Source organism: Diceros bicornis, chromosome 11 (genome assembly GCF_020826845.1).
Source record: "Diceros bicornis minor isolate mBicDic1 chromosome 11, mDicBic1.mat.cur, whole genome shotgun sequence".
NCBI lineage: Eukaryota > Metazoa > Chordata > Mammalia > Perissodactyla > Rhinocerotidae > Diceros > Diceros bicornis.
The window spans coordinates 15,010,475-15,023,594 of NC_080750.1; the positions used below are offsets into that span (position 1 = coordinate 15,010,475).

At 40.1% G+C, this 13,120-nt stretch overlaps 1 protein-coding gene across 1 annotated transcript in view; it reads right to left on the reverse strand.

The window, feature by feature from the left end:
• Positions 1-2,959: 2,959 nt before the first annotated feature.
• The window catches only part of ANXA5 (annexin A5), a 29,342-nt gene continuing 19,181 nt past the window's right edge, over positions 2,960-13,120 (reverse strand). Inside the window, exons 8-13 of the mRNA XM_058549996.1 lie at positions 13,015-13,071; positions 7,832-7,925; positions 6,827-6,922; positions 4,970-5,028; positions 4,617-4,739; positions 2,960-3,495 (exon numbers count right to left, since the gene is read on the reverse strand). Of these exons, the coding sequence (XP_058405979.1) occupies positions 3,433-3,495; positions 4,617-4,739; positions 4,970-5,028; positions 6,827-6,922; positions 7,832-7,925; positions 13,015-13,071 (492 nt within the window). The 3' untranslated portion in view covers positions 2,960-3,432. The remainder of the gene's footprint in view (positions 3,496-4,616; positions 4,740-4,969; positions 5,029-6,826; positions 6,923-7,831; positions 7,926-13,014; positions 13,072-13,120) is intronic.

The window sequence follows — 13,120 nt, forward strand, 5'->3', positions numbered from 1 at the left end:
TTTTCTTAATTTCTCTTTCTGATAGTTTGTTATTAGTGTATAGACATGCAACAGAGGGTCGGCCTGATGGCATAGTAGTTAAGTGTGCACGCCCCACTGTGGCGGCCCCAGGTTCGGATCCTGGGTGTGCACCGACGCACCGTTTGTCAAGCCATGCTGTGGCAGTGTCTCATATAAAGTAGAGGAAGATGGGCACGGATGTTAGCTCAGGGCCAGTCTTCCTCAGAAAAAAGAGGAGGATTGGCATCAGATGTTAGTTCAAGGCTGATCTACCTCACAAAAAATAAAAAGTAAAAAAATAAAAAATTCTAAAGTTTGTATGGAACAACAGAAGACCTCAAATAGCCAAGGCAATCTTGAGAAAGAAGAACAAAGCTGGAGCTATCACACTTTCTGATTTTGACTATATTACAATGCTATAGGAATAAAAACAGTAATAAAAACAGACATATAGATTAATGGAACGGAATAGAGAGCCCAGATAAACCCACCCATACATGGTCAATTAATTTACATCAAATAAGCCAAGAATATACAACGGGGAAAGGATAGTCTCTCCACTAAATGGTGCCTGGAAAACTAGATGGCCTCATGCAAAAGAATGAAACTGGACCACTAACCTACACCATACACTAAAATTAATTCAAGATAGATTAAAGATTTGAATATATTACCTGAAATCATGAAACTCCAAGAAGAAAACATGGTTAGTAAGCTCCTTGACATTGGTCTTAGTGACTATTTTTTGGATTTGACGCCAAAAGCAAAAACAAACAAGTGGGACTACATCAATCCAAAAAGCTCTGCACAGCAAAGGAAACCATCAACAAAATAAAAAGGCAACCTACTGAATGGGAAAAAATATTTCAAACCATATATCTGATAAGCGGATAATATCCAAACTACATAAAGAACTCATACAACTCAATAAAAACAAAAAACAATCTGATTAAAAATGGGCAGAGGATCTGAACAGACATTTTTACAAAGACTTACAGATGGCCAACAGAGACATGAAAAGGTGCTCAACATCACTAATCATCAGGGAAGTGCAAATCAAAACTATACTGTGATATTATCTCACACCTGTGAGAATGGCTATTATCAAAAAGACAAGAAATAATAAGTATTGATGAGGATGTGGCAAAAGGGGAACTCTTGTGTACTGTTGGTAGGAATGTAAGTTGGTGCAGCCATTATGGAAAACAGTACGGAGGTTTCTCGAAAACTTAAAAATAGAACTACCGTATGATCCAGCAATTCCACTTCTGAGTATTTATATGAAGAAAACAAAAACACTAACTCAAAGATATCTGCACCCTCATGTTCATTATTATTATTATTATGTTTATTATTATTATTGGCATTATTTACCATAGCCAAGACATGGAAGCAACCTAAGCGTCCAGTGATGGATGCATGAATAAAGATGTGGTATATATATACATACACAATGGTCTATTATTCAGCCATAAAAATGAAATTAATCTTGCCATTTGCAACAACATGGATGGACCTTGAGGGCATTATGCTAAGTGACATAAGTCAGACAGAGAAAGACAAATACTCTAGGATCTCACTCACATGTGGAATCTAACAAGCAAAAACTTATAGAAAAAGAGATCAGATTTGTTGTTAGAAGAGGTGGGGTGTGGAGAGTAAGGAGCTAGATGAAGGTGGTCAAAACGTACAAACTTCCAGTTATAAGATACATAAGTACTGGGGACGTAATGTACAAGATGACTATAGTTAACACTGCTCTATGGTATATCTGAAAGTTGTTAAGAGAGTAGATCCTAACAGTTCTCATCACAAGGAAAAAACATCTGTGTATGTGTGTCTATAAGATGACGGATGTTAACCAAACTTATTGTGGCAGTGATTTCACAATATGTGTAAATCAAGTCAGTATGTTGCACACCTTAAACTTCCAGTGTGTATGTCAATTATATATCAATAAAACTGGGCAGAAAAATATAGGCAATTGATTCGCAACTTGGCTCTGCATTAGAATCACCAATGGAGCTTCTGAAAACAAAATCCATTGTCATATGTACACACACATAATTTTTTTTTTTTCCCCGCTGGGAAAGATTCTGTTGCCAATCTTCCTCTTTTTTTTCTTTTTCCTCCCTAAAGCCCCAGTACATAGTTGTATTTTCTAGTTGTAAGTCCTTCCAGTTTTTCTGCGTGAGCCGCTGCCACAGCATGGCTACTGACAGATGAGTGATGTGGTTCTACGTTGGAAACTGAATCCTGGCCGCCGACGCTGAGCACGCTGAACTTTAACCACCAGGCCATCAGGGCTGGCTCCACACGTAATTTTTAAGGCTCCCAAGGTTATTCTGAAGAGCAGCCAAAGATGTAAAAAGAACAATATCACTATCTAAAAGTTTTCAAAGTGAGAGTAGTCCATTTATAAAAATGTCTCATTTAACAGCCACTACTTGCTTTTAAAAAAATGCATCTATAAGGGTGTAAGTTAAAAAGGAAATCTGACACCAATTCAAAAAGCAGTTTGAAAGCAGAAAACTAAAGGCAAATAGAAAGAAACTGCTTTTTTCTAACAGATATTGCCTGCTTTTTTATCTCAAAGAAGGAAGCAGATGAAAATAGGAAAAACAAGTTAATAGGAAAGAGAAAAGTAGCGCTCTGAATTTTTAGGTTCAGTTTTTAAATTATCTTTTCTACCTTAATAAGCAACTACATCATTAAGCATCGCCTTAACTGATGCCCACATGAACACACTACAAATAAATCAGAGAACCTCAACCACTCCCTCACTCCACACCGCAGTGAGAGCTCAGTCTGGGGCGTTGTCTTTCAAGCTGATCACCCAAAACGCCATCTGTAGATTCAGTTGTCCTTTAACACCATTGTCAACTGACTAGTTTGAAAAAAGACAGCACTGTTAAACAGACAGATTAAATAAATTTTCTAAACACACACTCACACATAATTTAGGGGGAAGGAAATGTTTATTTTTCATTAATCTTTTGAATGCAACCACCATAATTTTTCAGGTTTAATTTAGTAGCAAACTTGATTTGTAACACTTCCAGTTCACAATTTTAAGGCTAAGGTTCCGATTAAGGTAATACGGTTATCAATTTAATATAAATGAAGTTTTTTAAAAAGGCTAAAAGCAGTCTGACCTCTTAAAAGAAATTATAAATGACCAGACTTTAGTCTTACTAACATAAGTACACTTCAGTACTACAACAGTCAAAGAGTAAGATCTTAATTGAAAATCAGAAAGAAGCACCTCTATTTTCTTCTGTAACACATACGTTTTGGTCATTAGCATGCTAGTATGAATAAGGCAATGTGTCAAGCACTGGCATACAAAAAGTGTAGCGAGATCTGCTGAAGGAGGGCAGTGGCGGTGGGGGCAGGCACAGCGCAGGGATCCCTCTCCAGGCGGTAGGTACATCAGTCATCTTCTCCTCCACAGAGCAGCAGGAGCGCTTTCTTATAGTCCCCAGATGTGTCACTCTGAAACCCAAATGTATTCTGTTAACCCCATGACTCATAGACGCCACAGAAAATAAGAAACCAAGAAATATCTGGCAACCAATTTTATTCATATGACGTGTCTCCCAAGTGGGTAATCTCTCTGCGTGTGACTTTCACATCAGGAATGTTATACAGGGAGTTTCTTCCCAGCGTAACTTATGTTTAACTTTCTAATTTTACCCCTTAAAGGCTCAGTTCTAAAAAAGTGCAGTATGTTCTTCGCTCCAGTAACACAGAGAACAGGGAAGCTTTTACAACTATATTCAAATCAAGCTTTCTAAATGAAGTGTAAGTTTCTATCACATAGTATACATGTGGCTAAGGGGCCAATGCTGGGACTGCCTGGCTGTTGTGGCTCTGCCTCAAAGACTGAAGGGCAGGATATGCTTCACCTCTGCTTGTCTCAGACACAGAGGTGTGTGATGAATTCATGTTTCAAGCTACAAGTGCATGGGAGAACTCTAGTGCTCTTCAGCCCAGCCATACCACAGACACACTAAGTGAAAAGCTTGCTCAATTGAAAGAGAGAGAGACAGACAGACAGACAGACAGACAGAGAGAAAGAAAGTCAAAAGGCCTTAAGCCAAATTTAATTATAGGCACAGTGTCCCTTGCTTTTAAAAGAACAAAAATGATAGTAATACCTAAGCTCTTTACTTATTCCCGATATGATCTGATTGGTTCTTTCCTGAACTACAAACCAATACCAGAGACAAGGTGATAACAGACAATAAAGAAAGGAAAGACAGATATGAAAGAAAGGAGGAACTAATAAAGACAGCCGGAACTGATGAAAGAGAGAAAGAACACACACACTATTATCACGGGCAAGGGGCTGGCTTTGTTGAGTCATCCATCACCACTACTAAATAACGCTGCTAAGCTCACCAGAGCCTCAGCCTCATCCAGAGCCAATCTTTCACTTGAGAGCGACCATCCGTACTTCAGGAAACGTTCTGCTCAGCTTTATAACTCACAGCTCTAATCACACCACTAAAACTTTAAACTTAACACAAGAATTGGGCTCCCCCATCCATGTCTTGCATGCTATATGATCTGCTGTGGATTCCTAAACATAATTTAAAGAAGGGTTCTACTACCTTAATCATGGAATAAAGAGAGGTGGCAAAATTCTTCCTGAACTCCTTCCTAATGTTAAACAGGTCGATCTCACTCCTGGAGACCACAATTCTGATGACGGTATGATCATCTGTCCCAGCTCCCTTTGAAAAGAAAAAAGGAGAGAGGCACATTGTTTAAAAACATCAAATATAGCATCAAACTGCCCTGAGTTGGGGTGAATCAATAAAGCAAAACAATTTAGTAGAATTGAGCTATACATTTTAAGAAGAAAGAAAAATCCCAAAGTCTATTATCTAAAACATAATCACAGATGGAGAAAGATAACAACCAGCAAAATTAATCAGATTGAAGATTCAAGGTATGCACTCACCTTCATAGCATAGTAGAGGGTTTCTGCAAGGTAGGCAGGTATACTTCGAATAGATTTCACTAAGAAAATAAATAATAGTCAGATGCTATTCTGAGATGAAAAGGATTAATTAAAAACCAAAAGCTGCCTCATGCTTATAGCTCTACTTATTTACAAGTATAAAAGTAACAGAGGCTAAAGAAACGGTCATTTGCAAGCTGATCTGATCTCCTTGCTCACCAAGTATTTTCTAAGGGGCTCTACTTAGAGTTTTGAGTTCTGCACGGAGAGGCGTGTAGGACAAGGGGCGCGAGTTTCTTCAATACCCCTTTGCTCTACGAGCACCTTTTTGCTACAGCAGTTTTGGCAGCCTGGTCTGTTATGCCACAACCTTCATCCTCAATAAATTATACAAACATCCTGGAAGTTTTCATTCTAAGACATTCAAGCAAATAATACAAGATTATTACTCTATCTAATCTCTGACAGACCTTGGACCCCTCTTCCTGTAATCCTAATCTAGGAATTCTCTCTGTATTCTTTAGCATCCATGATTCACAAAGAGCAGCACAAGACCTCCCCCTTTCAGGAGAAACACCCAGATACACTGGTAACAGAAAAGAGTATCTCCCCTGAACACGTACACATCTACTGGATGTGAGGGCTGCTCAGACCTCAGTCTGCTTAGTTTCAGAAACCTATGATATGAAAATTTCTTAATACATAAAAATAAGAATCCTTAATTGTGGGGGTTCTTTTCATTATCTTTTCCAATGCTTAAGAAAAACTGCCACCAATAACTAAAAATGTCATAATTTTTATGTGTTTTCTAATTATGAAGGGGCTAAAAGTTTTCTATTAAAATTCACCTAAGGCACAGGCCAGCCCCGGTGGCCTAGTGGTTAAGTTTGCACGCTCTGCTTCGGCAGCCCGGGTTCAGTTCCCGGGGCACGGACCTACCCCATTTGTCACTGGTCATGCTGTGGAGGTGGCCCACATACAAAAAGAGAAAGACTGGCACAGATGTTAGCTCAGGATGAATCTTCCTCAAACAAAAAGAAGATTGGCAACAGATGTCAGCTCAAGGTAAATCTTCCTCAGCAAAAAAAAAAAAAAATGCACTAACTGCAAACTCAAATGAAGGGCTGTTAGTGCTGGTTCAGCCACGGCTTTCGCTTATTCTCCAGCAGACAGAGAGCACAAAAACTTAAGCTCAACACCAGACACCCAGAACAAACAGCAGAGAGAAGTTCACGTCAAACTCATGTGAACACTAGGACCACTGGGAACTCACAAACTAGAGTCTCTCTGGATTTGGAGAGTACAGAACACTACAATCAACCACACAAACTCAGTTCTCCAATTTCTTCCAGGTTATTCTGCAATATTTAGCTAAAATAAAATTCCAAATTATTTAATCTGAAAACAACCATCATCACATCTTTCATTATATCAAAGATACTTTTTCTAAACCAGATGCCAATTTCTCAGTCTGCCCCAAAGCTGTGAGCACGGTATTCAAAAGAATTCTAAAATTCCACAGATATTAGAAATAACACTGAAAAGCCTCTGAGGTAAAACCCACAACATTTCAGGTTCATGATGAAATAGTAATTATTTTTAATGCAGCTTCAAAATAACTTTTAAACAATTCTCTTAGTATTTCCACAGGATTAGATGAACTAACCAGATAATCATGTATTTTCAACATCAAAACAGACTTTGAGAATTGGAAATCGAGGAGTTTGCTACACCCAAACATCATGTCAAGTTCTTTTCATAAAGAAATAGGTGGGTATTCTCAGACAGAGCTTCCACTGCATAAAATACTTTAGCTCTTAACACCATAAATATTATATACATTGTAAAATTACCTACCGACAGCAAGGAGTAGTTGCTCCAAATTACCAGAAGTCTCTCGGTCAATGGTTTCTTCAATTTGAAATCCTGATATAGTCATGTATTTGTCAAACACTAAAAAAATGAAAATGATTTCTTCATCACATAAGGATTGCTATTTCCAGAAAGAAAGTATTTCCTCTGACCAGGTATTATCCTACCAAACACAGATCTCCCCCTTTTCCCCCTTTTTTCTTGCTGACAGAATCCTGATTTTGTTCAGAACCTCAGTGTGCCAAGCCCTAAACAATGGCTTCTAAGTGTTCTCTGTTCACTGATTTTCCAGCCCCCACTTTCTAGTGAGACCTAAAGGTAAATCTGCTGGAAAGAATTCTCAGAAATCTTTCTGTTTCCTTATAACAAGTGATAGACAGATATGACTGTTTACCCCTTTCTTTTCTTCTTGCTGTGAAATGGTTGATATGTTTGGAGCTACAGCAGCCATCTTGTGACAATGAGGTACTGAGTATGAGAAAGAAAACCGAAACACTAAGGACAGTGGAACAGAAAAACAGAAAGAGCCCAGGTCCTGCCAAATCAGCCAAGGAATCCTACCCACAGAAAGCCCAATTTTTAAAGCTGCTATTAGTATGGTTTTCTGTCACTTGCCATTGAACTCATTCCCAACTGATAATACCACAAGTATTGATGAATATCCAGAGACGAGGTCTTGGTACCACTATCTAGCAGGAAATACACGTAGTGAGCCACTACTTAGTGATCTGTGACTATGAGAGTAACACTGTAGAGGCCCACCTCCCTTGTTGCCCTCTGACAATGAAGGCTGGACTAAGGATCTCTAGTTTTGTAAAAGCTACAATAGCAGCAGAGAACTATGAGATTTCTCAAGGTCACCAAAGGAAGAAATAAAAAAATTGATTCATTCACTAAGTGCCCGTTAAGCAGCAGGTCTTTTGGCATACTGGCTCATGTACTTTCAAAATTAACCCAAGTATCTGTATCACACAGATTTTTTTCACTCACCCCTTCTCAAATGAGACACACTTCGTGTTCCAAAGATAGTGATGAACTTTTCTTCATCTGTCCCCCATTTAAGTTCTCCAGCCCGAAACAAAGCCTGTGAAAATTTCAACTTCAGTTAACAAACCGTTCCTCCACCTCATTTTTAGGTTCTTATTGTGTTTTACTCCCTGAATGTTAATTTACCTGACTCATCATTTTACACCTTTCATTCCTAATGTTTCCTCCTCGGAAACTCAGCCCACTGAGTCTGGAGCTACTTCGGAGCCTGCCACTCAACTGGGCCACAGAAGACGAACGGGTCAAAGCAAGAAAGCAGAGCAATGGTGCAGGTTAAATGTTCCAAAAATGTCTGCCGAGACTTGCAATCTTCCAGGAGCGGTGGTGCGGGTGGCAGACAGTTCTGATCACCTCACTGTTGACACAGCCATTCAGACTGTGGAAGAACTGAACTAGGAGCTAAGCTGTCTGCACTCTGTTTTACTTTCTCTGTAGCTGCTCAATAACACATGATAAAAATTAAACTCCACATTTTTCTCTTTACAACTGACATTGAACCAAAGCTAGCTACAAAAAGTTTTCATATTTCTGAAAGATCACAATGCATGTTTAAAAGGTGGTGGGACTAGCAGCCATATGGCAGGCACTTAACATAAACCTGTGGAATAGTTTGAGTGTCCATATTTACTTTTTGATATGGAAAAGAATATATGCTTTCTAGTGTTCATATAATTGCTGAAAAAATAAAATTATATACAAATATCATCAAACCTGAGTCCACTTATTGAGATGTGGATAATTTATTAAAACCCAAAGAATCAATCTTTAAAATGTCCACACTACTCTCTTAGTTATTCGCTTCAAGGTAAGTATAACTATTAAGCAGGACGAATGCAACTTGCTGAGGCTGCTGCTTTGAGCTGGCCTCATGCCCACAGTGGCAGACCAGGTACGGACAGGAGGTGGTCACAGCACATGTGTGGATGTAGAAACTTTGATCACAGTATGTTTAAGGATGTAGATTACAGTGGTATCGGTCTATTTTTTATTATATTTACAGAGAATAAAAAAAATTAGACATCTTTAAATTCAATTTTGAAATTAATTTATTTTAATGATAAAAATAAACAGTATCAATCCTGGTCACGTGAGCATGGTCTTCAAAATTGGAAAGAGAGTTATTACGAAAGTCATACAGGTATCTAAACTTTAGAATTATGCTACAGCTCTGCCTTAAAATAACTTTTTTAGGAGCCGGCCCGGTGGCGCAAGCAGTTAAGTGCTCGCGCTCTGCTGCGGCGGCCCGGGTTCGGATCCCGGGTGTGCACTGACATACCGCTTGTCAAGCCATGCTGTGGCCGTGTCCCATATAAAGTGGAGGAAGATGGGCATGGATGTTAGCCCAGGGCCAGTCTTCCTCAGCAAAAAAAAGAGGAGGATTGGCAGATGTTAGCTCAGGGCCGATCTTCCTCACAAAAAAATAAATAAATAAATAACTTTTTTAATCTAATTATAAAAATAACACACATTCATTGAGACATTTTATAAAACAGAGAAAAAACATAAGAAAATAAAAATCACCATGAATAACAACATCCTGAAGATACTGGTTACTACGTCTAGTATGTTTTCCACACACAGGTAAGACACACATACATTAACACCGGAAGGGGGAGGGTTCGTCCTGTACAATACTGCAGGCATTGCTGAAGCACTCCTTTCTTACAATTGTTCTATGTTTCTAGGAATTTTCTCTAGTAGGTACAGCAGTTGAGTCTGCTGCATGGGAATAATTGGTGAAATGGCTATTTTTACCTATAATCTCGTAATTTTCTTGGAAGAATTATGTTTGGGATCAATATCTATTCTAAAACGATTATTAAGTAAATCATATGCAATAATGACAATGTCTCTTCACGTAGAGCAATGATATTTAAAAGTTCTCCTTTGTCTTGTTTTCACTAAGGATCTTTTCTTGTAAATGAGGATGCCCAATATCCACGGAGCTGTTGTGGACGAGGACCCTCACACCTCCTCACTCTCCCCCTTCCCTCAGAGAGGGCTTTACAGTCTAGCCTGAGCACAGTCTCATAACCTCTGGTTCAGTGCAGAGTACAGAGGCTTTGGAGTCAAAAAAGACCTGTCTTATCTGGGAGTCTTAGATGAGTTAATCTCTTCTAGAGCCTCAGTGAACTCATCTACAGAGCAGAAATGATGTGTCGATAGAGTCATTAATGGATATAAACTTATGTAATGAATGCATTGAACAGTGTCAGGTAATCAACAGCACATGCTCAATAAACACTGATTCCCTTCTCCTTCCCCCTCCTGCCCCCAAGAGCTCAACTTTTCTCCAGAGAAAGCATAAAATAAGGACTCAACAGGGGCAGAGGTAAAATCAGTTTAACACAGTAAAATTGTTAAAAATTAAAATGGATTATCTACAAATGTTCAATTCCGAGGTGAATGACTCACAGTGGCTTATCAAATCCCTGAAATAACAGGAATCCTCCAAGTGCCAGGTATCAGTAGAGAAAAAAATTCAAAAGCTTATGAAAGGGCCCTTCAGTTAGCTTACTCTCAAATTAAGAAATCTTAAATTCCCACTAGTGATAACAGTCCAGCTGCCCTTGCTGCAAGGTATAAATGGGTGTGTTCCTTTTTATGATGCTGAAAGGATAATTGTTTTCAACAGCCTCAATCAAGCAACACATTTTTTAAAATCAAAGACTAATAGCCATTGTAAGATGTTCTGTGTTGTTCTGGTCACTGAAAAGGTAAGGAAAGCCTGGATGCCACTCAAGGGATATTTTTAAGTAACTTCATCAGACAGTTTTCAGATGTACGAAGTTTCCCTGTCAGGGTCCTGAATGGTCATAGCCCCACATAACAAGTAAGTGACACCCCTACAGCCTCGGGACTCAAAGTGTCGTCCCAGGACCAGCACGGGCATCACTGAGAGCTTGTCTGAGATGTAGAATCCCAGCCCCCCCGCCCCACCCCACACCGGGACCTACTGAGTAGACTCTGCAGTTTAAGGAGACCCCCAGGCGTTTCATAGGCACGTTAGTCTGGGAAGCATTGCTCTACACACTTGAGTGCAGAGGAGAGAAATCAAGGAAAATGAGGTGAAAACGTCATGTTCTTGCTCAGTGGCCTCACACTGCAGCAAGGCTCTCATTCCATCACTGGCTGTGCTGGGAAATCTGCCCGCTAACGAGGCCGCCCTGCGGTCTCTGAGCCCGCTGCAGCTGTCTTCCTTCACCGTTACCATTGACAAGCATCGAGAACTCCTACTCCTGAGAGCAGGCATGTGAGAATCAACACCGCCTCCCACCAAGCTCACAAATAATTAACGCCTGGAAGGATGTGAGGTCGTCTCAGCAATGAACCAAACCCCTAAGAGCTGGGGGTACAGGTCTGTAGGGCTGCTCCAGCCCCTACCCCTCAAGAAGACAGAATTAAGCCAGATCTGTGCTTCCAATCAGAACCCCTTAATACTGCAGGGGAATGAGAGAGAGGGGCTAACAGGCGATGACACTGAGATCGGTGTTGTCTAGGGAAAGAGAAAGAAAGGGCTTTGGGGTCAGACAGACCCAGGTGGGAAGCCACCTCCACTACTACTCAGTGGGGGCCACGGGCTGGTCTCTCGAATCCCTCCCTGAGCCTCAGTTTCCTCATCTATAAAAGGGAAGTTATCCCCTCTACCATAGAGTTCTACACTCAGCAGTTATTTATCGAGTGCCTACTGTATGCTAGGAGCTGGGAGTACGAATTGAATTGACAGCTCAGAGTGCCCTGGGTAGGCGGTCAGGTAAAGAGGCAGCTTCAGTATAAGGTGGCACGGACTGTGACAGGAAGCTTGAGATGCTACATACAGTCTTCCCTGTAAGGAGCACCTGACATACACTGGAGGGGGTCAGGCCGGGCAGCCTGAAAAGTAGCTAACCTGGGCACTGAGCCTTGAAGAGGAATTAGTCAGGTGAATGGGGCAGGGAGGGGCAGGAAAAGAAACAGAACGAGAGCAAGCGAGACTGGAGGCGTAAGAAAGCAAGGGATGGATAACAAATAAAGAGCTCAGAAACCAGATTTAGGGGTTTGGACTTTATCCTGAGCACAGTGGGAACTACTGAAGGGTTTTAAGGTTGTAAACAGGGAAGCAAAACAATAGGTTTGCATTTTATAAGGGACGGTGAGGCGAGCGTCAAATACTGCTGACAGCCCTCAGCAGACGTTCCATTTCCTTTCCTCTCTCCCTCCTCTTGGAATGCTGTCATCTCCTGCTAGGCAAAGAGATGACAACACTCCAAGGCCATTATGAAACCAACCCAAAGAATAATGCTCTCCTCATTCCTAGTAGCTAAGTCAGATCACACACATCCAATGGTTGTTCAATAGAGAGCAGTCAAGTAGAGAAGCGCATCTGCCTCCTCCTTCACAATGGTGTATGACTAACAATCAGAAATATACATTTTATTAGTTGAAACACGTGACCAGAGAGACAGGGCTCTGATATGTGACTCTAGGAACACACGTAATTCCTTTGTTACCAACTTCCCGTTTTCAAGTCTCATGTTTCAAATTCTCTAACACTTATTCCCCTCATTTCATTATGTTATCAACCGCACTGAGATTCTACTGGGATTTAAAAGCCCCCACGTGCAAAATTTCATTTGGGAGTCACCAGACGGCAGCTGATAAAAGAACAATCCTATTTAGAATTCCATCAAAGGAAAGGTGGAGGAATTTCTAAATACCACAGTGACTTGTCATCTATTCTGTAATAAAACACCATGTATCACTAAAATGTTTTATTCTTTCCTCATCCTCTCCTGCCAAGAGACCTACTGCCTCATTAGCAGCAGAATCAGTAACACCTGTTTTTTGTGTGCAACATTCTCTATTTTGTAAATGTTCTATCATCACAAAAGAGTAACCTATGCAGGTGGAACTCATTACTTATATGTAATTTATTTTATTTCATTTCAGTTTTTGGATAAAATATTCTGTTGACCACATCAAAATGAGAGAAATCGACTTACATGAACCTGATGAGTTGTAAAGGACCCATAAATAAGATTATTTTTAGATGTTATCACAACATACATTATGATTTTTCGTTAGCATGGATTCTCTTGTTCATTTATACGTCACAATAAAGTCATCACATACCAGGTCTCACTCACCTGAGCATCTTGTTCGACCTGTGCTTCATCAATTCTACCATCAGGGTCTCTGTTAGCCTGTAAGAGATGATATGTCTCACTACTGAATTACATGAGCATTTTCAGT